This window comes from Rhodnius prolixus, unplaced genomic scaffold (genome assembly GCF_049639745.1).
Source record: "Rhodnius prolixus isolate KJV_2025 unplaced genomic scaffold, Rpr scaffold_4, whole genome shotgun sequence".
Classification (NCBI taxonomy): domain Eukaryota; kingdom Metazoa; phylum Arthropoda; class Insecta; order Hemiptera; family Reduviidae; genus Rhodnius; species Rhodnius prolixus.
Genome location: NW_027411614.1, coordinates 1,764,245 through 1,788,850, shown reverse-complemented (window position 1 = coordinate 1,788,850; position 24,606 = coordinate 1,764,245). Strand labels below are relative to the sequence as shown.

General features: G+C 33.0%; 1 protein-coding gene across 2 annotated transcripts in view; it reads left to right on the top strand.

The window, feature by feature from the left end:
• LOC141455642 (nephrin-like) overlaps positions 1-22,056 on the top strand; it is a 258,998-nt gene extending 236,942 nt beyond the window's left edge. The window contains exons 8-19 of one of the 2 annotated variants that reach the window (XM_074130861.1): positions 286-431; positions 514-667; positions 749-1,054; positions 3,034-3,309; positions 3,405-3,689; positions 3,769-3,941; positions 5,198-5,493; positions 5,590-5,729; positions 12,355-12,537; positions 15,224-15,363; positions 17,152-17,299; positions 17,381-22,056. In XM_074130861.1, coding sequence (XP_073986962.1) covers positions 286-431; positions 514-667; positions 749-1,054; positions 3,034-3,309; positions 3,405-3,689; positions 3,769-3,941; positions 5,198-5,493; positions 5,590-5,729; positions 12,355-12,537; positions 15,224-15,363; positions 17,152-17,299; positions 17,381-17,670 — 2,537 coding nt within the window. In that variant the 3' untranslated portion in view covers positions 17,671-22,056. The remainder of the gene's footprint in view (positions 1-285; positions 432-513; positions 668-748; positions 1,055-3,033; positions 3,310-3,404; positions 3,690-3,768; positions 3,942-5,197; positions 5,494-5,589; positions 5,730-12,354; positions 12,538-15,223; positions 15,364-17,151; positions 17,300-17,380) is intronic. The other variant, XM_074130862.1, reaches the window with a different exon arrangement.
• Positions 22,057-24,606: the final 2,550 nt, after the last annotated feature.

Genomic DNA, 24,606 nt, shown 5'->3' with positions numbered 1-24,606 from the left:
TCTTAGCATTGCGGGTCTAGCCTATAACCGCCTAACACACTTTACTATAAAGTTCTCGTATTAACCATTAAATCCAAGGCCTAGAAGCAGGGAATCGAACCCATAAACCAACAATACATCTTAGCATTGTGGGTCTAGTCTATAACCGCTCGGCTACCGTGTCGCCTTATTTCCTCCTATAGTCCTCGCTATTTGAATCCTTAAATATTTTACTGTCACTAAAATCTAATACAATATCATACTCCTTATATTTATAACTCACGATTAGTTATAATTTTATTTCAGATCCACCTGGACATCCAATAATTAGTGGATACACAAAAGGTGCCCATATCGCTGCTGGTACAGTTCAGAAGATCTCTTGTATATCATCCGGTGGTAATCCTCTGGCAACCCTCACTTGGTACAAAAATGACAAAAAGGTATATGAGGTATCATTAGTTCGCAGCCATTTATTACTAGTCTTTTTATCTTTAAATAAAGATAAATTAATTTGTATTTTTGTTATTTTAGATAAATTCAGCCACTAAAGTGACCGAAAAATCTGTATCCTCTGAGATTACAATCTTAGCCAATGTAACTGATAACGAGGCTATCTATAAGTGTGAAGCGTCAAATCCAGCCACAGAAATACCATTGTTTGAAACGGTACAGCTTAGCGTTCATTGTAAGTACTTTTCTCTTGTAGTCTTCAAGTATCTCAAAAACAAAAGAAAATGATACTTATTTTTTTTAAAATATATTCCAGTTCCGCCGGAACATGTTCGTATACGCAAAGAACCAGAAGAACTACGTGCTGGTACCATAGCCACTTTGACGTGTGACGGTTCGTCTAGTAATCCACCCGCTGAGATGTCTTGGTGGCGTGAAGGTATTTCAGTAACCGACGGTATAACCAACACTTCGAAACCTGGCCTACATGGTGGTGTGGTTAGTTCGATTCAGTTGAGACTGAATGTTACACCGGAAATCGATGGTGACATGTATACGTGTCAGGCTTCGAATACGGCTCTGCAGAGGAGTGTCCACGATGCTATTACTATGAGTGTTCTATGTAAGATTCATTTTGGATTCTTTTTCTTTTTTTTTTTTTATTGATTCGTTCAATCAATTGATTTTATAGAACTCAAGTATTTCCTTTAACAAAATTCTCTCCGTAGCTCAACTAATTTAGCTGCTCCCTAAATTAGAGCTCTTGGAAAATGCCTTTATTGTTTTCTCAGAAACGTTGATTTACAAAATGTCATTTAACAATCAGTATTCATTTATAAAACTAATACAATTACCTGATTGCATTTATTAGAAGGAAGAAAACAATAAATTAGTCCTAATCATGAACTTAATTAAATCAATATTTCAAAAAGTCAGCCAGTGTTAGGATTCATAAATTTATGTTTTTTGGTAATAGACTTCGCTAAATGATTCTATGCAAAGTCATGGTTCGTCCAGTGCTTGAGTATGGAGCCTTAAATTAAATGCACATACTGATTCAGCAGTGTACAGGAGATCCTACGTACTGTTTCATTCCGAGGCTGCAGAATGTACGAAGAGGCATTAGAAACTGCCAGGACCGAAAACTAGACTGAGACTAAACGATTGAAGACTGACTGGGATATCTGATACAAAACCTCGGTGAACCTCTGATCTTAAACTCTTGAATTTCTGTTCCACTTTCCCTTAGCTCAATGCAACACCAGACAGTACTTAATATACCCTACGAAGCCTTACAAAATTGACTGCATCTGCTTTACTAGATAGTCTAAGAAACAGCAAATTAATTTATTAATTTGTCTTATTACCAATCTTTCGTCTTAGAGACTAGGTTATCTTCAAGGCTATGTAATATATTATACAGAAGGTGTTAACAGTGTCTAATTATTATTTAAAAAAACAACAACAACAAAAAGTGATCGCCTATTTTTTAAGGCAGGCTTAACGTCCACCTACCAATTAGGTGTCGTGGACGGAGGCGACTAGCAAACATACTTTACTGTAAAATTCCTCTTATTAACAATCCAAGGCCTAGACCGGGGGAATCGAACCCACTAAACCAACAATACATCTTAGCATTGCGGGTCTAGCCTATAACCGCCTAACATACTTTACTATAAATTTCTCATATTAACCATTAAATAAAATCCAAGGCCTAGAGATCTGGGAATCGAACCCACTAAACCAACAATACATGTTAGCTTTGCGGGTCTAGCCTATAACCGCCTAACATACTTTACTATAAATTTCTCATATTAACCATTAAATAAAATCCAAGGCCTAGAGATCTGGGAATCGAACCCTCTAAACCAACAATACATCTTAGCATTGCGGGTCTAGCCTATAACCGCCTAACATACTTTACTATAAATTTCTCATATTAACCATTAAATAAAATCCAAGGCCTAGAGATCTGGGAATCGAACCCACTAAACCAACAATACATCTTAGCTTTGCGGGTCTAGCCTATAACCGCTCGGCTACCGTGGCGCCTAGTAAATTAATATATAAAAGTTTAATCTTTTTTTGTGTAAAATATAAAGATGACCTAGTCCCCAGCTCGAAACCTTGGTATTAAAAAAAATTAAGCCTGAAACTGGCAATAATCTATTTTCCCCTTGGATTAAAAAATCAAATTCAGATGAATAGTACTCAAACTACTTCTAGCTAAAACTGATTACGAACAGACAAAAGACTTGGATTTAAAGAATCGTATTTAAAAGAATAAAAATTTTGACCAATTTGGTCCCTAAATATTTCTTATACAAAATATAAGAATTTGGTAATTAGTTATTCCATTACCATTAGATTATTTCTTGGCGAAAATAAGTTTTTAATTTTATTTTTTAAATTGACATTCAGTGTTTTATGAATTCAAATATTTTGTAATTGTACTTGGTGTTTACCTGTTTCTGTAAATGAATAATAATTCTGCAACAATTTACAAACAAAATCATGCTAAAAAAAATGTTAATAAATATTTGCAGAGGTTCTATTTATGGAAAAGATTCGTTTCAAAACTTCTTCTTTTTTAATTTCTAGATAAACCTATGTTTTCCGATCCTGATGAAACGGAACTGACCGGCGTGGAAGGACAAAGCATGGTGATAGCACCACAGGCTACCGGTCATCCTTCTACCATATCCTATACCTGGACTAAAGACAAAGCACCACTCTCGTCAAGTGGCCACGGTTTACATGTTGAAGGACCACTTCTTAATTTCACTAGACTGGATAGAACACATTCTGGGGCTTATACATGTGAAGCAGTCAACTCTGAAGGATCGTCCACGGTCACTTTTAATATAACCGTTCAATGTGAGTAAAATTACTCGCGAGATTTCGTTTAGGGGATGGGGGAAATAGGCCTAACTCATTGCCAGGATAATGTAATCCTTAATTTACTTTCCCAGATCCAGCCAGCATAGTTGAAATCAGCGAAGGAGTGTCTGTGGCGCCGGAAAAGGATGCAGAACTGTGGTGTCGACTGGACGGTTCGCCATTGTCGCCTGAACACGTTACATGGCGTAGATCCGACTATCCGGACATGCTACATCGTACTACGGTTACCTGGCGTAATGGTACCTCCTACCTTACAGTGCACAGTGCTTCTAGGGAGGACATTGGCTTCTTTCAGTGTGCCGTACACAATGGACTCGGCAATGAGTCCACAAAGAATATCTTCTTAATTGTGGAACGTGTGTAACTTTTTTCTTTATTTTTAATTTTTTCTCTACTCATTTTATTGTGATCCTGAAAAATCATGTTTATTTACAGATAAACCGGAAATGGATCTCTCACCGGCGCTGAGTAAATCGGCGAGTAATAGCGGCGAAACTGGAAGATTAACGTGTCGAGTATCCGCGGCTCCAGCAGTGAATTTCACCTGGTCCAGAGATGGATCAGTCATTACAACTGATCATCACAAGTACCTCATAGAATATAAGAAGGTATCTTAACAATAAGATTGTCTTTTTACTCATTGTGTTATGTTAATGAAATTTTTAATTTTTAATTCTCTGCCATTAATTGTCTTCAAAGATTGAAATTATAAGAAAAACTCTTTCTAGACTCTTTTGATTCTTCTTCAGCACAATTGTTGCAAACTTATTTTAATTATTACAAAGATTACTGTTGAAAATAGTTTTTAAAAAAAGCTTGATTTTAAAACTTAAAATATATTAAGTAAACTTACTTCTCTTTTAGTAAAAAAAACTGAACTTAAACTCTTCCTTAAAAAAATTAATAATACGGAGCTTAAATTTCATTATTTCACTGTTGTAAAAAGCTAACTTTCATAATCCACGTGGTAATGATTATTGAAGAAAATGTTTTCTACATCTTTGAGCATTCAAATCTTAGACCCAGAGGGCTTCCTTTTTAGTTTAAGACTAATACCACGTTTCTGTACCTTATAGTTTCCTTCCTCAGCCTCTTTTAATTAGGAATTATGCTGCTGTCTTCTCTTCCTCTGGCCCTCAATTTATTCTTCTAGGGGCTTTCATGGGCTTCTAGCTTTTCCTAGAATTTCTTCAAAGGGTTCTATCCTTAAATGATTACCTTGTAATGTGGGTGTTTGTCTATTGTCTCCTTGGATTAGACCTAGTCAATTAACCTGGTAGCGTTACTAGATTTTCCTGTTAAGTACCCACGTCTAGGTCAATAGATTTCCTTCTCTAATGGTGGTTTCTTTAGAGCCCATTTCTAATTAATTTTCTGTTCCTTTTTTATCGAAATAAAGAGAGAAAATCTGTTTTTCGACCTGTCGAAAATGTCAGAAACTTTTCTTTTTCACAGTAATGTATACATGTAAATGTAAATGTATACATTTATGGACCTTTATCAAACAATTAGTGGAAACTTACTGTAACTGTTGAATAACCAAATTGTTTGTTTAGTGCTAATTAACTAACATAATTTAAAGATGAAAGTTTTCTTTATTTGAGGTTGAAGGCTTTTCCTAGCACTATTTCCATTTTCTTGCCATCCACTTGAAACCATAAAATTTTCCCAATGTTGAATTTAAAATTTCTCATTTTTCTTCTTTTTAAAGTAAGAAGGTATTTGTAAAAGAAAGAACATTTACTTTTAAAAGCCATCAGTGTTATTAATAACACTGTTTCGTGTTATTACTAATAGTACTGTTGTCATTATATTCATAATCTTCCGGTGACGTAATGTCATTTTTATTGATTTTTTTTTTTAGATTGATGATGTCCATTACGAGTCGGTAGTTCTAATTAGAAATATTGAACTGTCCGATTATGGAAGATACGAGTGCATGGCCAGAAATATGCTTGGATTTGCCACGCAAACTGTCAGACTGTCTGTGACCACAGTGCCAGATCCACCAACCGATCTAGCCGTCTACAATGTCAGCCATGATTCGTTAACTTTAGGCTGGAAACCAGGTTTCGATGGAGGCTTACCAGCCACGTACAGGTTACGCTATAGGCCAGCTACTTCTTCTGGGAATTCTGGTGGACCGCCTCCTAATTATAGGTTTGTTTGAATTTTACTAATGATGAGGATGTTTTTTTTTTTGTTTTTTTTTTATTTCTTGTGTTCCCTAGTACAGGAAGTGATTCAATATTTCAGATACGAGGACACAGGAAACGCTACAAGATACGTGGTAACCGGATTAGAGTTGGCCACGCAGTATGTGTTTAGCGTAATGGCACAGAATCGTTTAGGAGCCAGCAGATACTTGCCGGACACTTTGAAAGCAACTACATCAAGTGAGGCTTCACATATTCTTAGTGTTTTTTAACTAAATATCAGCACACATTCGCACCATTTTTATTTTTACTTTGGTCGTACGATATGAATGTTTGATTTTTTTATCTTTTAACCTCATTAATCTGGATTAAATTAAGAAATGTCTCATTAAAACAGTTTTGGCACTTAAAAATGATCATTCCTCGCCGGTTGCAGCTTGATTCGTTTCTTCCAACGAAGTATTCACAAAAAAATATCTTTTCAAATGTAGGATAAGAAGAATTAAGAAATCTGCTATATAATATATGCTCGTCATAAAAATACAATGTTAAAAACAGAAATTTCAGCAAAACTTATTAAGATTTTGCATTTTTCCCTATTTTCTGAACTACTGCGTCCAAAAATAGCCGACCTTATGTGTATAATACACGCTTGGCATTAAACTACAATGTTAGAAACAGAAATTATGGAAATTCCAGCAAAACTAATGGAAGATTTTGTATTTTTCCTTATTTTCTGAACCACTGGATCCAAAAATAGCCGACCTAATGTGAATAATACACGCTTGGCATTAAACTACAATGTTAGAAACAGAAATTATGGAAATTCCAGCAACACTAATGAAGATTTTGTATTTTTCCTTATTTTCTGAACTACTGCGTCCATAAATAGTCGACCTAATGGGTACAATATACGGTTGGCATTAAACTACAATGTTAGAAACAGAAATTAAGAAAATTCTAGCAAAACTAACGAAGATTTTGTATTTTTCCTTATTTTCTGAACTACTGCGCCCGTAAATAGTCGTCGTAATGTGTATAATACACGCTTGGCATTAAACTACAATGTTAGAAACAGAAATTATGGAAATTCCAGCAACACTAATGAAGATTTTGTATTTTTCCTTATTTTCTGAACTACTGCGCCCGTAAATAGTCGACCTAATGGGTACAATATACGGTTGGCATTAAACTACAATGTTAGAAACAGAAATTAAGAAAATTCTAGCAAAACTAACGAAGATTTTGTATTTTTCCTTATTTTCTGAACTACTGCGCCCGTAAATAGTCGACCTAATGGGTACAATATACGGTTGGCATTAAACTACAATGTTAGAAACAGAAATTAAGAAAATTCTAGCAAAACTAACGAAGATTTTGTATTTTTCCTTATTTTCTGAACTACTGCGTCCATAAATAGTCGACCTAATGGGTACAATATACGGTTGGCATTAAACTACAATGTTAGAAACAGAAATTAAGAAAATTCTAGCAAAACTAATGGAAGATTTTGTATTTTTCCTTATTTTCTGAACTACTGCGTCCATAAATAGCCGACCTAATGGGTACAATATACGGTTGGCATTAAACTACAATGTTAGAAACAGAAATTAAGAAAATTCTAGCAAAACTAACGAAGATTTTGTATTTTTCCTTATTTTCTGAACTACTGCGTCCATAAATAGTCGACCTAATGGGTACAATATACGGTTGGCATTAAACTACAATGTTAGAAACAGAAATTAAGAAAATTCTAGCAAAACTAATGGAAGATTTTGTATTTTTCCTTATTTTCTGAACTACTGCGTCCATAAATAGCCGACCTAATGGGTACAATATACGGTTGGCATTAAACTACAATGTTAGAAACAGAAATTAAGAAAATTCTAGCAAAACTAACGAAGATTTTGTATTTTTCCTTATTTTCTGAACTACTGCGTCCATAAATAGTCGACCTAATGGGTACAATATACGGTTGGCATTAAACTACAATGTTAGAAACAGAAATTAAGAAAATTCTAGCAAAACTAACGAAGATTTTGTATTTTTCCTTATTTTCTGAACTACTGCGCCCGTAAATAGTCGTCGTAATGTGTATAATACACGCTTGGCATTAAACTACAATGTTAGAAACAGAAATTATGGAAATTCCAGCAAAACTAATGAAGATTTTTCATTTTTCCCTATTTTCTGAACCACTGGATCCAAAAATAGCCGACCTAATGTGTGTAATATACGATTGGCATTTAAGTACGATGTCGTAACTGAAATTGAGGAAATTTCATCAAAATTAGTGATGATTTTTGTATTTTACTTTTTCTCTAAATCTCTACTTGCGAGACTAGCCGTCCTATTGTGTATACATTGTCGTCGTGCCTGTCTCTAACATTGTATTATTTTATTATAATACACGCTTGTCCAAATTTCTTAATTGCTGGAAGACGTTGGACCGGGCTTATTTAAGAAAGAAGCATTCATCTTGATTGAGATTCATCCTGAGGATTCGATCTCTTCGTTTACGTCGTTCCAATGATTTTTCTACTCGCGTTCCATGCGTAATACGTAGGCACTTCCGACTGCAGCTGTGTTTTCGTAAACGCGCCATTTTGTCATAAAAGGAAGAAAGCAGTTACGACTATTTGTTGCACATTGAAATCTAAGAACAATCACAATTTAACAATGCAACCAGAAACATTGATTCTATAGATTATCTATTACAGTTAATTTTAGTTTTAATTTCGATTGAAATTGTATACCTCATTCATCATTCATTTTTCATTGCATATTCAGTTTTTTGTTTTGTTTGAACACAAACAATGCATTGTTTGCAGCTGAAATTTTAAGCCCTACTAGATAAATTTTTAAAAGCCTCTTTGTGAGGAATTGAACACTTTTGAATGAATTAAATTTATGAATTTAGGAATTAAATTTGAATGAAACACCACTTTAAGAGTGAATTATAATATAACCGCAGATTTTGTTTTGTTTTTGTACAAGAGTTTGTTTGATTTTATAATTAGTATTGTAGTTGTATTAGATGAACGTAATCGGTGAGTATTATAAGGCTTTGGATGATAGATTGAATTTATTGTTCTTTTTTAGATTTATGGTTTTCTAAATATTATAGTCATTAAAAAACGAATTTGAAGAATGAAAGTTGCCATTGGTGGTTCTCCACTTGAACATACGTTTACATGGTTTATAACGAATAATTACGTAAAGTAGAGTTTTCCTTAATTTTTCTTTTGAAAAGTCCAAAGTTTTTCGTGGGTTTTCCAAAGCTCCTTTGCTCTTATTTAGCTGCAAGAGAAAAAGATTCACTTGCAGTCTAAAGAAATGGGAAAATAACCGAGCTAAAACAGCTCTTCCACCGTCATCCATGGTTCGACTGAAAATCTTAATCTCCTCATAACATAAGAAGAACATGTCCTTCTCTAATTTGTCTTACAATATTCTGCCCCTAAGGGAGGTCACTGGTGAGATCTAGGGATATCTTCTAAAACTTTAGATTCCAGTGAGGAATCCAACCGGGGACGCCAGGAAGGATGTTCATAAAGGATGCCAAAGATCTACATCGGAAATCTATTCTAATCTTGTCTCTTAATTGAAATCCATCTCGTGTGCTATAATCTGCAAACTGGTTCTTATAACAACCAATAAGTCTTTTACATTACGCTATATGCCTTAACAAGAAGAGACAATGGGATGGAATTGTACAATCCGTGATGGTTAGGAGTATCTCCTGTAACAGCCACCAACCAAATTCTTCAGGACAACCACTAAGGGTTTGTTCCCGAAGCGGAAATCGACTAATCCTTGACATTTCTTTGTCTCATTCCCAAAGTTTCGGATGTAAAGTGAACAATTTTGATTCTATAGACCAGGTGTCCCCAAACTATGGCCCGCGGGCCACATGCGGCCCCCTGAGGGCATTTATCCGGCCCCCGCCGCACTTTCGGAAGGGGCATCTCTTTCACTAGGTGGTCAGTGAGAGGAGCACTATGTGTATTCAAAAATTTTGAATTTTGAACTTTCTGAACAAGTTCAGAGAGTTCAAAATTCCAAGTTTGCCACTTCAAAAATGTTAGGCACTTCACAAGCTAACAAGTTATGATTGGCAAAAATCTACAAGCTTGTAACAAGCAACAAGATAAGATGGTCTCTAAACTAGAATATAATAATATACTTTGTTTGTTGTGCTTTGCATGGTTAATCATCCAACAAGGTGACATAAATCTCCCCCCCTCTCTCTCTAAAGATCTTGGAAGAATTTTTGTTCTCTCTGTTTTGTTCTTTCATTGAATGACCTTTATTCCATAAAGAGAACAACATTTTGGGGTGGGGGGTGGGGGGGTGAAAATCGCACCTTGATTGGATGAATAACTGCGCAAGTTTTGTTCACCTTTTATTTTATTGTATTTATTTATCCTGGATCAACTACAAATGACAGATGCGCAGGCACCTTTGCACTTTGCACGCTTTATTCTACTAACAATTTGAATAAATATTAACGCATGATATTTTTTTGTTTGCATGATATTCATTGTTTTTAAATAATTCATTTACAATTAACAATTTTTAACCTTAAATGTATTTTTTAACAATATCAGCTATTTTAGCAAAATTTTAAATTTAATGGAAGTATTTCTTACTTTACTATGTTTGGAATTAAATAACATATCTTTCGAATTAAACAGCTGATGTCAGTGTAGCAATTAGTAACCAATTTGTGTTATCAAAGAGAACTTTTTGTGTTTAACAATAATAATATGTTTAAAACATCTCTTCTCCTCAACAAAAAAATACAATTAAATGACTGAAGAAATGACTGAAATTGACTGGGGGCTGAAATTGACTGAAAAAGCAGTAGTCACTCCTTTGACGGATTTCTGACAGTAAAGAGAAACAAAAACTATAATTTCTTGAATTAGTAAAGTAAAGGCCTATTTTTCTGGAGGGGCTTAACGTCCAGCTACCGAATTAGGTGTCGTGGACGTAGGCGACTAGCAAACATACTTTACTACAAAGTTCTTATAATAATAATAATAATAATAATAATAATATACTTTATTAAAAAACGCAAAATAAACATTTCTACAACAAAACTGAAATTACAAGTATATACGGCTAGGGAAACCCGTCAGCCGGAGGTTGATGTAAAACAAAACCAATTTAAATTTTAATACAAATGAACCAAGAACTTCATATTACAAAAACAATAAGTAACATCAATCAAAATGAAATAAATGCCAAAAGTAAATAAATTACAAATTTCACTTAAGAAATTAATGCCGTTAATCAAAAAGAAAAATAAACTTTTATCAACCTTACATAATCCAAAGAATAGTATAAAAGCAACAAAAACTTATGATACATAAATAAATTATAATATTTCCAAATTAGGTTACATAATGAAAATTAACAACAATCAAAAATTAAATTCCTGCACCAACTGAAAACGGTAGCGCCAAGCAGACCTGGCGAAATTTATGAGACCATGACAGTCCAGAGCATTTAAATAATCTCTCATTGAACTCACATCGAGGGTACGAACACCCAAGTAACGTAATCGAAATTCCGTCAGTATAGGACAGACTGCAAGAAAGTGAACAATATCTTCTCTTGCATTTAAATTGCATAAAGAACACGTCTGGACATCCCTCTCCAGCCAAGGAGTGTGATTCAGATATAAAAGTTCACCTCTTAGCTTAAAAAGCCATCGCAAATGCTGAAGCGTGTATGTCATATTATCATCGTGCCGTTCAAAAGAAAATAGCTTTTTGTTCAAATCCAGCTGTCCATAATGTGAAAACCTAACGGATGCTCTAGCCAACGCAATAACTTCGTCCCGATGAACCGTTCCAATCCTGACTATCAGAGCTGCCAGCTGATCTCTCCAACACTCCCAGTCCTCAATAGAGGGGCTAAACACGCAGTCATATTTCTCCGCCAACCTTATCCAACTACCAAACCAATATGCTTTCTGTTTAATTACTTCCACCGCCAAAATTCTGGGGAGCCTAGATTGAGGCAGGTTCAACACCTTCAGACAGTGGTGTTGGACAGACTCTGGTTTCTCTTCAAAACGAATAAATCTTTCGCCTTTTACAAAGTTCTTATATTAACCATTAAATAATATCCAAGGTACTAGACCAGGGAATCGAACCCACTAAACCAACAATACATCTTAGCATTGAGGGTCTAGCCTATATTCGTCTAACATACCTTACTATAAATTTCTCATATTAACCATTAAATAAAATCCAAGTTCTAGACCCCGGGAATCGAACCCACTAAACCAACAATACGTCATAGCATTGCGGGTCTAGCCTCTAGCCGCTCGGCTATCGTGGCGCCTTTGAATTAGTTATTTCCTGTCTCCAATACTATTTCCACCAAGTTCTTCTTTTTCTTTTCTCTTAATTTCCTTCCGCAGGGTACCATTTCTTCATTTCCTGCGACCATCTTCCCAGTCCTGTTCTTCTTGTAAGTGCCCGTAATCTCTTAAGCTAACTATTCGCCAGTTTTTCCTTTCACAGTTTCATTTACGTTAATTTCCTGTCTTACGTGCTCATTTTGTCTACCTTGGAGTACTCCAATAGTCAATTTCCGCCATGTTCGGAACTTTGACGTTTCTTAATGCAGTTTTACTGACGCTAATCAAAGTTATTGTTACTTTCTGAATCCTTTTCAGCAATGCTTAAGCAATCAATGTGGGAAAACCTTCTTTTTTCGACCAATTAACTTTACTAAGTACCAAAAACTTTTGCTGCTTACAAATTTAGAGGAGATGAGATAAATTGTCCAGCTTAAACTAACCTCTGGGGTATGAATGTATCGGTATGGTGGCTTGTGTGTCTGCCAGGTGTGGCTCCGCCTTCGTTGCCCTCTCGAGGCTCCGGTGGTGCCAGCAGTAAGGGCTCTTCTGGTCTGCTCATTGTTCTTGGTACCGGCTTCGGCTTCATACTTCTCTTAATGAATCTGGTACTCGTGGCATGCTGCCTGCGTAGAAGAAGCTCCCGCCTAGCGTCTGCCAAACGTATGCCAGGTATGTGTTTTCTTTTTTTTTATTTCTTCAATTTTTGTCAAACAAAGATGTGGTTTTGTTTTTCTATAGATATGCCTCCACAGTACGATCCAACGGATGTACCACTAATCATAGTTATGGCGGTAGCCACTACTGCGGCCATCTTACTTATAATTAATGCTTTGGTCATAGCGTTCTTCTTCTACAAAAAGAGGAGACGACAAAGTTCCTCTAAAGAGCATCCAGGTAGCAGAAATGAACTTTTATTTACAAAAAAAAAAAAAAAAGAGTTACATTTTATTTTTATTTTTTTTAAATCCTATTTAACATTTAAAGCGATGTTAATAATTTTCTTGTAAGTAAAAACAGATCAACAAAGCTTCATTAACAGTTTACCGAGTACTTCGAATATAAGATTTAAAATTTTATGGTGTGGTTTAAAACCACAACGAATTTAGATTTAGATTTTAACGGGCGGGACGGGACCTATACCCCACGGCACCGCAACAGGCTTATTGTGCCTTCCCTCTAAGTCTAGTAGGTGAAACCTCCCCTTCTAAGAAGGTTGAGGACTTTCCCTACCAGTTCCTTCTGCGCTACAATCTCCTCTGGTCTCAAGGTACCAAAGATAACGTAGCGCAGTCTCTCTAGATTGCAACGCAATCGAATAACAGGTGAGAGGCCGTTTCTTCCTCTTCCTGACCACAATCTGCACATCGGTTCCGAGCTAATAAGCCCTATCTTGTGCACATGCTTACTGAACCTGCCGTGTCCTGTTGAATAGGCCTGTAATCAGAGTGATCTGATTTCTGCCCAAGCCCAGGAGTCTTTTTGGTTCTTTGTTTACACAGCAAGGGCATAACCCTCTTGCGTCACCCAGTACTTTTCATGTTCTCTCCAGATCCAATCTCTGAGAGCCTCACGAACTGCACCCCTAGTGATCCCCAGGACTGGTCCCGGACCATGTGAAAGGAGTACTAGCTCCATTCCTGGCCAACTGATCAGCTATTTCATTCCCCTTAATCCCCACAAGACCCGGCACCCATTCTAACCGAACTTTATTGTGCCGAGCCAGTAGTTCCAGGGCCTTTCTGCAATTCCAGACCAGGGAAGAGGTAATTCTGAAGGAGACAATGGCCTTCAGCGCGGCCTGGCTGTCCGAAAAGATACGAATCTCCCTATCCCTAAGATTCATTCGCAGATTTTCCCCAGCGCAAGCTTTAATGGCAAAAACCTCGGCCTGAAAGACAGTGGCGTATCTCACAAGAGCACTCTCAATGAGTACCTTAGGTTTAGTACCCCATACACTCCAGCTCCGGTACCACAACGAATTTAGTATCATCTTAATTTTGCAGATTTCCCTTTCAAGAAAAAAAAAATTTTTATACTATGATCTCCAATTTTGGGTAAAATAGTTTTAAGAATAACAATAGAATAATTATTATGAAATAAAACTTGTAGTCTTGGTTTTTTGTTGCCTTTTTTTTGGCATTGTCTTCCGCCATACAGCCAGCATCGTCTAGGTGCTTATCACTAGAATATCACTCACTATCCATTCTTACTTACAAATACATTCGCTTCACACATTCATCCCTCTACTATATACAACTATTTACATAAACTACAGCTAATGGATGGATCAGCTCTATATTCCTGCCATCCTTATAGCTTAACCTAAATTAAAATCACCGTAATCCTTCTCTAATCATTTTCTTCCATTCATTCTAATCGGCTATAACTTTTAAATACATTCATATTTCTTAGCTAGCTCTGCTATAGATTTAAGCACATAGATATTGGTGGAGTCTGTGGGTTATTTAACGCGAAAATAATATTTCAATATTTTGTAAACAAAACAAAAATTGAGTTGAACATATAAAATGAAAAATTCTCTTGCTATTGTACAAACATTGCTAGCTTCCTACAGAAAATTTACATCTAGGGATAGTGTGCCTGGATTGAGATCAAAGTGGAAGAAAGATTTTGACAGAAAATGCTGTAACAAAAAAAGCTCACCGAAACTAGCCAATGATAGACACCATTCCGGGGATAACATTAAACTTCTCCATAAAGACCCAGCTAAGGCTTGTATTCGAAGTATTTCAAAGAAAAGAAAAAATTTGGAGATTCAAGGCATTAATACTTAATTCAGTACTAAAACTACTTTAATTTATTTAACTTAACTTGTTTTCCTGAAAAATTGTACACCATTCATTGTATCCTGAAAAAGAAAATCATTCGCTTAGATCCGCAATATTTTCCTTACCTGCTTGAAATATTCTAACTGCCCATTTTCATTTTATTTTGATTTAAGCTTGACTGACAGATTGTAAATCATAAATCTGTCAATTAAAAGAAATCAAGCATTCTATGACGAAGAAAAAAACCATCGGGAAAGTGTTTTGTAAAAAGTCATAGAACGTATCAATGAAATCTATTTCATTGGCAGATTTTTCTCTTATCAATTGTTAATGGAAATATTGTTATCGCCCAGTTTTGAGTTTAATACACGTTTTTAGTTCTTAGAACAACCTCAAAAACGTGTAGTATTTCCGGTGGAAAATAGAAAAATCTGCACACGATCGCGCAGGAAGTGGAACAATTTTCATTTTCCACCTAAAAAATTGTATAAACTTTTTTCTCTTTTTATTTGAATGTCAATTAAATGACGCCTTTTTTTTTTTTTTTTTTTTTTTTCTTTAAATAGGAGCCAGCGAACAAGGTAGTAACAAGAGTGCAACTATAGAAATGTATGCACCCAGTAGCTACAATGAAACAGTAACAGGAGAAACTCTTAGTTCTGTGTCCGAAAAGAGTGAGAGCTATTCGGATCAACAAGATTATAATGTGAGTATCTAAAATCCCAGTAGATTGGTACCAGGAAGACATATGTTAATGTAGCATGCGATCATACAAATTTTCATTAAAATTAAAAAATAGCACTTACAGAATAGATTCAAACAGTAATTGCCTTTTATATGGCAATGTTCTAAAAGAGGATTTGTACCATATATTCATGGTTTGTCCAGCATTTTTTAGTATCCGTGAAAAGTATAAGAAGAGGGCTTCTTTCAGTTTACCTTTTGCTTTAACTCAGTGCAGTAGAGCTGCAATGAAAACTGTACTCTGTTATCTGTGTGTGAATGTTTCTCTTCAAGAGAGGAGTTAATAAGTTAAGAAATTAATTTATGTTTTTTATTTTATTTCTTTTTTAATTATTTCCAAGGACTTAAAAAATACCATGAAATACCACAAAGGAGCTATTCCTTTGTGGTATTTCAATGACTTAATTCAAAGTGTTTCTTTCAGTTTTTTATTGTGCTTATGTTTGTATACAGGGTGAACCAGTAAGTATTGTCAATAGGCCTACTGCGTATAGTACATCTAAAGTGGAGTTCAATGACGGTACTGGCCAACTTCATATTTTCCTCTGTTCTTGAGTGACGTCACTTTAAAGTTTTTTTCTAAAATCATTACTTTTTCCCAATAAAAATGTTATTACTCAGAAAGTTTTAGTCCGAATTTGATTCTGATGACATGGTTAGAAAGACAGATAAATTTCCTAAACATTGACACCATTTTGAAGCATAAATTATTCTCCAAAACTGCCTTAATCTTCCACCGGAACCTAGGAAACAAATCTAAACTGAAATATTTGACAAAATGTTAGATTTTGAAACTAAGCAAATTAGCCTTCGATTATAAAAATAGCACTTGTTTAAAATATTTTCTAACATTTTGTCAAATATTTCAGTTTAGAATTTTTTTTTTTTTTTTTTTTGTTAATGTGCAATAAGTAACCTTAGACTACCTTATTTTAAGACAATCTACTTTAAAAATTGACTACAGCTCCATCCACAAGAGTTTAATGAATTAAACAACACAATACAATATCACTGCTGTATGCTCGTGAACACGTTTTCTTGCCAAACAAACGTAATTTCTCATAAGAAGATAAAAGGAATCCTGTAAAATGATATACCGTTTGAAAGCCCATTAGACAAGGAAACTTTTGTAAAAAAAGTGCCAGAAACTAGGTCTAAAAATGATCACATAAGAGCCTAATGAGTTTTCTTAAAAATTTCGATTACTTTTATTTTCCTAGGTTCCGGTGAAAGATTAAGGCAGTTTGGAGAATAATTTATGCTTCAAAATGGTATCAATTTTTAGAAAATTTATCTGCCTTTCTAACCGTGTCATCAGAATCAAATTCGGACTAAAACTTTCTGAGTAATAACATTTTTATTGGAAAAAAAAGTAATGATTTTAGAAAAAAACTTTAAAGTGACGTCACTCAAGAACAGAGGAAAATATGAAGTTGGCCAATACGTCATTAAACTCCACTTTAGATGTACTACACGCAGTAGGCCTATTGACAATACTTACTGGTTCACCCTGTATATTTATATTAATTTATGCTGTTCCCAACTGTATTTGAGACAGGACGTGAGTCCTCAAATAAATAAATACATAATATTAAGATATTAAGATGTAGCATGCGATCGATCTAAATTACTTTCGTTTTTCAATGTATATTTTTTGTTGTTCAAAGTTACTCTTCTTTTAAATGCTTAAATGTTAAACAGAATATAAAATATTCGTTGGTGATAATTCGTGATAATGTTCTGTTATCAGGATGATGCAAGGAAACCTGCTGCAAGTACTTACCTGATCGATCAGGTTGAATATCCGTTCCAATATCCCGGCTATGATATACAACACCAGATGAAAGAACTGGAACCAATAGGACTTCATCGTAATAATACTTACAATCAAAATGGAGGTTTGTATCATTATTAAATGGCACATTTATTCCACTTTATTACATTCTTGTCCTGTTATACCATTAAGATATCAAAAAAAGAATTTTGTGAATTTGTCTTAGGCGTAGGCGTTGGTGTACCCTCGTGTGGATCCACCGGCCTAGAAGGCTACTATACAGTGGGCGGAGATCCAAGATACGTGGCGTATCCACCGCCGGTACAGTTCGCCGGACCGCCATTGTCCGTGCCGCCGACAGTTCCACCACTGCCGGCACCGACGAGCCGCACAGTCCCACCACCAGACGTTACAGTACTCTCAGCACCGCCATTATTGTCCACGTTCAACTATAACGCAGGCTCACAATTAGATACAGATTCACATCTTGTCTGACTCTAACTGCCAGGGTCCGAACAGAGTCCCTTGTATCGCTCAACCGCCGTCTAAAAGAAGAAAAAAAAAAATGTTTTTCTTCCTTAGTTAACCCTTTCCCCCCCCCTTCCTCGAAGAAGAAAACCATAAGAAAAAAATCCTGAAACTTTACCTTTTTATTTAGTTCATACTCTCAATTTTTTTTTGGGTGTTTTTTTTTTAAAAATAGTTTTACCCTACCAAATGATTCTCCATCCAAAACCCTAATCACAAGGGAACTTAGGACCGACGGTGCAAAAGAAGAAGAAGAAGTCTCATGAGAAATGATAAAGAAAATGATAAACGCAAATATACTCGACGTAAAATGAGAGAAAAGAATGAGAAACTGATATAGAAAAAGTGGCCTAGTCGCGAGTGTACCAAAGGTGTGTACATATTTTAAGGGTATATAATTAAAAAAAAAAAAAAAAAAAATTAAAAAATGGACTTATTTAAAACACTTTCGTGTGTTTGCTCAACTTTAAAAAATTAATTTTTAAGACATTTTATTAATTAAAAATGTCCCCACCTCACCCCACTACTACTTCTTATAATCTACATGAAAATCATTTACAAACTATTTTAAACCCTAATTAAACTGTAGAATAATCCTGCCCCAAAAATTGTGCCAAAGATTTTTATTTGCTGTCGTATTTTAAGTGCTAAATCTAAAAAAAAATAATTACTTGTCACAGTGCCACAAAGGTGTGCTTGGACCACCTTTATTTTTATCCCTTCCCTTCCAAAAAAAAAAAAAAAATGTAAATGATTTTTATGTATGTTATATATACAAAAAAAAAAAAATTAAAAAAAAATTTGTAAAATAAAATTAATAAATAATTAATGATAATAATAATTTAATAAATATTGTTTTCTAAAAAAAAAAAATCCCTTTTTAAAAAAATAAATAAAAATTAAACAAAAAAAAAGGAAAACTATTTCAATAATTATGTGATTCATGTTCAGTGTAAATGTTTTTTGATCTCATTATTTTTGATTTTTTTTGTTTTTTTTTAAATGTAGATAAAAGAAAATAATAAATAATTAAAAAAAAGAAAAAAGAAAAAAGGAATTCGTCCGTGCAAATATTACTTAAGAAAAAGGCCGATAAAAAACAAGAATAAAGTATTAATTACTTTCTTTATAAAAAAAAACGGTCTAAATGTTATTAAACAATTTGATGTATTTAATCATTTTGATGGATTATAAAACAAAATAAATATATATATAAATATATTATATATAAATGACGAATTTGTGTAGCAATTAAGAGAGAGAAAAAGAGGAGTTAATTAAAAATAATTCCAAAAAAAAAAAATAACTTTTTTCAATGTCAATAAATAATTAATTAATTTTTAAAGAAAAGTCCTCTTTTTTTAAATTAAAAAAAAAATGTGTAATTATTGTAAATATTAATTAATATGAACATAAAAAAAAAATTTAAAAAACTATTTTGGGAGGTATTTTTTAGTTAATTTTGTGGGACGGCCTAGACAACATTGTTCTGCTTCTTTTTGTGTAATTAAAAAAAAAAAAAGTAGAAACACAAAACAAACGAGAAGAAAAAAAAGAAATGGAGCTAAAGGGAAAAAAGAAAATGTGTTGGTAAAATTTTCCAAAAAAAAAACAGCCTAAAATTTAGTTAAATTGTAAAAAAAAAAAAAAAAAGTAAAAACTTCAACAAAAAACAATAATACAAAAAATTAATATATTAATAGATCAAGTGAAGCATTAAAGTGTTTTATTGCATTAATTGAAAATTTTATAACAATTTGCAAATTAATAAAAAAAATAAATAAAAATAAACTTTTGCATTTTTCAATGAATATACAGTCACCTAAATTTTTTTTAAAATATTCATTTTATTATTATTATTTTATTATTTTATTACAAGAAACAGATTGGGTGTTTTATGAATGAAAAATGAGTATCTACTTTTTTTGCTAAAGCGTAAATAGTTAATTATTTAAAAAAAAAAAAATCCATCATTTGAGTTAACCTAACATGAAAGCATGATGTAACCTGTTTAGATTTACGTGTGTTGCAAGCTTCTAGTTCTAATTTTAGGAAAATTGGTTTCTACTCAGGCTGATTGGTATTTGACTTGTTAAAAACCGACTGAGCAATTACTTTACTATTGGTCTTAGCGTACAATCTACGAGTGCCATTTTGGCGAATGTTAATAAGGTTTATTTTACTCCTGATACCAATCAGGAGAACAGATTTTGGAGCAACTGGAAGGGTAATATTTCCCCAGAAATTGAATCTAAAAAGGAGCTTTTAAAAGCTAATAACTCCTAGGTGAAAAGCTTTTTTTGCTAAGTCCAATCTTTTTTCCAGTTGCCCTTTTTTTTCTTTAGGTATGACCTCTTTTTTGGTTACAATATTCCAGCTAATCCAGCGGGTTTTGAGTTCATGGTACTTCTCCTCCAGACGCAAAGAGACTTTTAGCATAGTACAACGAGTCTCCCTCTGTTCTGGTATTTGTGCACACTTTTAATATCGTACAGTTCTGGAATTATTATACCAGTGTTCATTTGAAACTCTCTTCAAAACCATTGCTAAACTAATGTTTTGCAAGATGCTCTTGGTTACACCTTGGACAAGTTCAAAATCAAGTGAATACTGGGTGGCTCCCCCTATCCATAGTTTTTCACAGAAGTTACTGCCCTAGAACCGATTTCCCCAAATTTTCTTGAATCTCCTAACAACGGCTTTCATTTTATAGCAGTCAAAACCACAGTGAGTTTTACCATTTCTTCAGTCAGAACCTCTCTTCAGTCTCCTAGGATGATCCACTCGACTGTTCCACTCACTTCTGGCAAGGTCTTCATTCCGCATCACTTTAGTTTCCTTTCCAAAATATTTGTCCATCCATTCATTTGCCAAACCCGTATCATTTTCCTCATTTTTATTACAACTTTCAAACTTTGTCCAGCATCTCTTTGCCATCCAATCGCGTAAAGGCAAAATACCAGTTACCCTGAAAAAAAAAAAAGGGATATCGCCCCTTTTTTTTGCTGAGAACTGCTTAACACATTCTAACCACCAGCTATAAGGCCTAAAAGAACCCAAAAGCCTTGGAGGTACCTTATCAATCTGTATCATCTATTTTTAAATTCATTTTTCCATCACCACCAATAGATATTTTAATTCAATATTTAATAACCTTACTAAAGTTAATAGAGTATATATTTTTCTTATAAAAAAAAAAAAAAAGAGGTAAGTAATTCTTTGATTTACAAGATTGAGCAAGATTGAGCAACTACTTAGAGCATTGATTGACTCATTTTTTATTCAAATCACCCTTAATTTTTTAATTTCTTCTTCCTTTTTCTTTTCATTTATCATAATGTAAATAGTTACAAGAGTTACAAAAAAATGAGAAATAAATAAATTGAGAAAGTGTGCGCGGAAAAACCTGAAAGAAAACGAAAAAAAACCATTTCTTTTATTGTTTTTTAAAAATTGTGCTTTGTGAAAATATGATAAAAGAGAAAAATGTAATCAAATTGAAAAAAAAGAAAACATTATAGTATATTTTTCTAAAACAATTACTAAATGGTTAATTAAAGAAAACAAAAAAGAAAATTAATGTAAATATTCATAAGACGAATTTTTTTTTGTTTATTGCAGCTTTTTCTTTTTTTAAGATCATATTCATACTTTGGTAAATATTGTTTTCTCATAATTTATCTTACATTATCCTTTTCAATTACTTTTATTCACATTTATGCTTTCTATTGTTTATACTTTCTTTTTTTTCCTTCACATAAAAACCACATATCCTCTTGTTGCAAATAGGACATTCAGTATCCACCGTTGCGTATCACATTATATGGCGTTGCATATTAAAAACGATGATGATCTAGGATGATTTTTACTTAATAAATTATTATTATTATAAATTACTCACCCAAAAATTTGATCCTTAATCAATAATAACAATAATTTTTTTTTAGAATATTTTTTCAAAGAATAATAAAACATAAAAAAACAGGAGCTGTTATTTAATTTAAAAAAAAAAAAAAAAATGAAAGTCTGTTAACAAGACCCGTAAATCTTCTGCTAGTACTTGTTATGATGGTACACTTATCCTTATTACACAGGTACGCAACGTGAGATCTTATTTGCCTATTCAATTATTAGAATAGATATGTGGTCATAAGAAACTTCGCGCGAAGAAAAAAAAAAAAAAAAATTATTTACTAAAAATAAAAGAGGCAAAAGATCCATGTATACAGTGTTAATATAATTTGTGTTTAAGGTGTCTATTATAAAAAAAAAAAACTGTATAATTTCAAAATAAAATTCGGGGAAAAAATTTATTAATTAATTAAAAAATGAAAAGAGACAAAAAAAATGCATGGTGTATCATAGCTGTAAACCCTGTAGAATATTGTAATATAATCAAAAAAAAAATAATAATAATTTAAAAAAAGCAAAAAAAAAAATATATATATAAAATTACGTAAATATATATATAAAATATATTTTAAGCCAAAATGTGACTTTTTAATACATTTTTCATAATGTATTTTTTCCTTTTTTAATTTTTTTTTTTTTTTTTCGAAAAGAGGGATAAAGAATAATTAAGAAATTACCACAGGAGCTTATTTTCCTGTATACTAAAAAAAAAGCATAAGTAAATAATTGATTTTTTTTTTTTTTAAATGGTAAAAATAATTAATATTTAATAAATGTGGCTGTATAAATTAAGAACAGAAAACAAAGAAAACAAAATAATTCTTTATAAAAAAATACTTAATGACTTTAAGTAAAGAAAACAAAATAAAAGAAAGACAGAAATTACTCAGAACAAAACACTATTTAAGGTTGTATGCTGAAATGTGCAGGGTGATTTAAAAATAAATGTCCTTTATGGAACAAAAGAAACCCAATTATTCAATTCCTCCCTTGAATGGTAGGTCAGAATTTTTGAATTAAAAAAAAAAAAAACCAAGCATTTCTATAAATTAAAAAATAATTAATAAATAATAATAATATTTATTATTAAATTATTGTACAGATTAGGTTTCTTTCTTCTTTCTTTTTTTTTTTTTAATTCTTTATTCTGGCATGCAGCCATAAACTGTTGTTTTATCTTTCAAAAGATAATTAATAAATAATTATAAAATTAATTATAGTCAAATATTTTATTTATTATTTTCCCTCCTATTTATACTTTTTTTTTTAATAATATAAAATATTTTTCATTTTTCAAAAACGACAATTAAGATTTTTTTTTGTTTAAAAAATATTTTGTATTACTGTATTTTATATCCTTTTCATTTCAGGGGGTTTTAAATATTTTTTTCCCCCCTTTAAATTTATTTCAAAATAAATGAGATAAATTTTTAAAAAAGTCTTTTTGGACAGAAAATTAAAAAAAAAAAACAACAAAAATTTGGTGATGTTCAAATTTTTGTAGTAATTTTTAATTTTCATCGAATGCTTTTCGAATAAAAAAAGTGTTTCCATTTAATTTTTCTGGTGTTTTTTTTTTTTTTTCCTCCATCCCTGGTACTCCTGCTTGAAGTCGAAACATCTAACTGAAGAAACGTTAGCTAGAATGGCCAGCAAAATAATAGTATATTTTGGCTTTTATCAGCTATATCAATAGCAAAACTAGAAAGTTTATATCAAGTCACCCAAATTTGGAAAAAAGTAATATTAAATAATTAAATATTAGCTACAAATACCAGCTAATTCGTAAATTTTGGCTTTTCCCACCGATAAAAATAGCAGAGTTAGAAAATACATATTAGATTGTCCTAGTTTAAAAAAAAAAAAAACGAAGGAAAAAGTAAAAAATATTAGCTAGAATGACCAGTAAATTACAGTATTTTGGCACTCAGCATCGATATCAATACCAGAGCTAGAATATACTTACTGGGTCGCCCTGATTTTGAACAGGAACTTCAAAAACGAAGGAAAAAGTGGAAAATATTAGCTAGAATGACCAGCATATTACAGTATTTTGGCACTCAGCATCGATATCAATACCAAAGCTAGAATATACTTACTGGGACGCCCTGATTTTCAACAAGAACTTCAAAAACGAAGGAAAAGTGAAAAATATTAGTTAGAAAGGCCAGCAAATTACGGTATTTGGGCACTCAGCATCGATATCAATACCAGAGCTAGAATATACTTACTGGGACGCCCTGATTTTCAACAAGAACTTCAAAAACGAAGGAAAAGTGAAAATATTAGCTAGAATGGCCAGTGAATTGTAGTATTTTGGCACTCAGCATCGATATCAATACCGGAGCTTGAATATACTTACTGGGACGCCCTGATTTTCAACAAGAACTTCAAATTCGAAGTAAAAAGTGGGAAATATTAGCTAGAATGGCCAGCAAAATACAGTATTTTGGCACTCAGCATCGATATCAATACGAGCTAGAATATACTTACTGGGTCGCCCTGATTTTCAACAAGAACTTCAAAAACAAAGGAAAAAGTGGAAAATATTAGCTAGAATGGCCAGTAAATTACGGTTTTGGGCACTCAGCAACGATATCAATACCAGAGCTAGAATATACTTACTGGGTCGCCCTGATTTTGAACTAGAACTTCAAAAACGAAGGAAAAAGTGGGAAATATTAGCTAGAATGGCCAGCAAAATACAGTATTTTGGCACTCAGCATCGATATCAATACCAGAGCTAGAATATACTTACTGGGTCGCCCTGATTTTGAACTAGAACTTCAAAAACGAAGGAAAAAGTGGAAAATATTAGCTAGAATGGCCAGTGAATTGCAGTATTTTGGCACTCAGCATCGATATCATTACCGGAGCTAGAATATACTTACTGGGTCGCCCTGATTTTGAACTAGAACTTCAAAAACGAAGGAAAAAGTGGAAAATATTAGCTAGAATGGCCAGTAAATTACGGTATTTGGGCACTCAGCA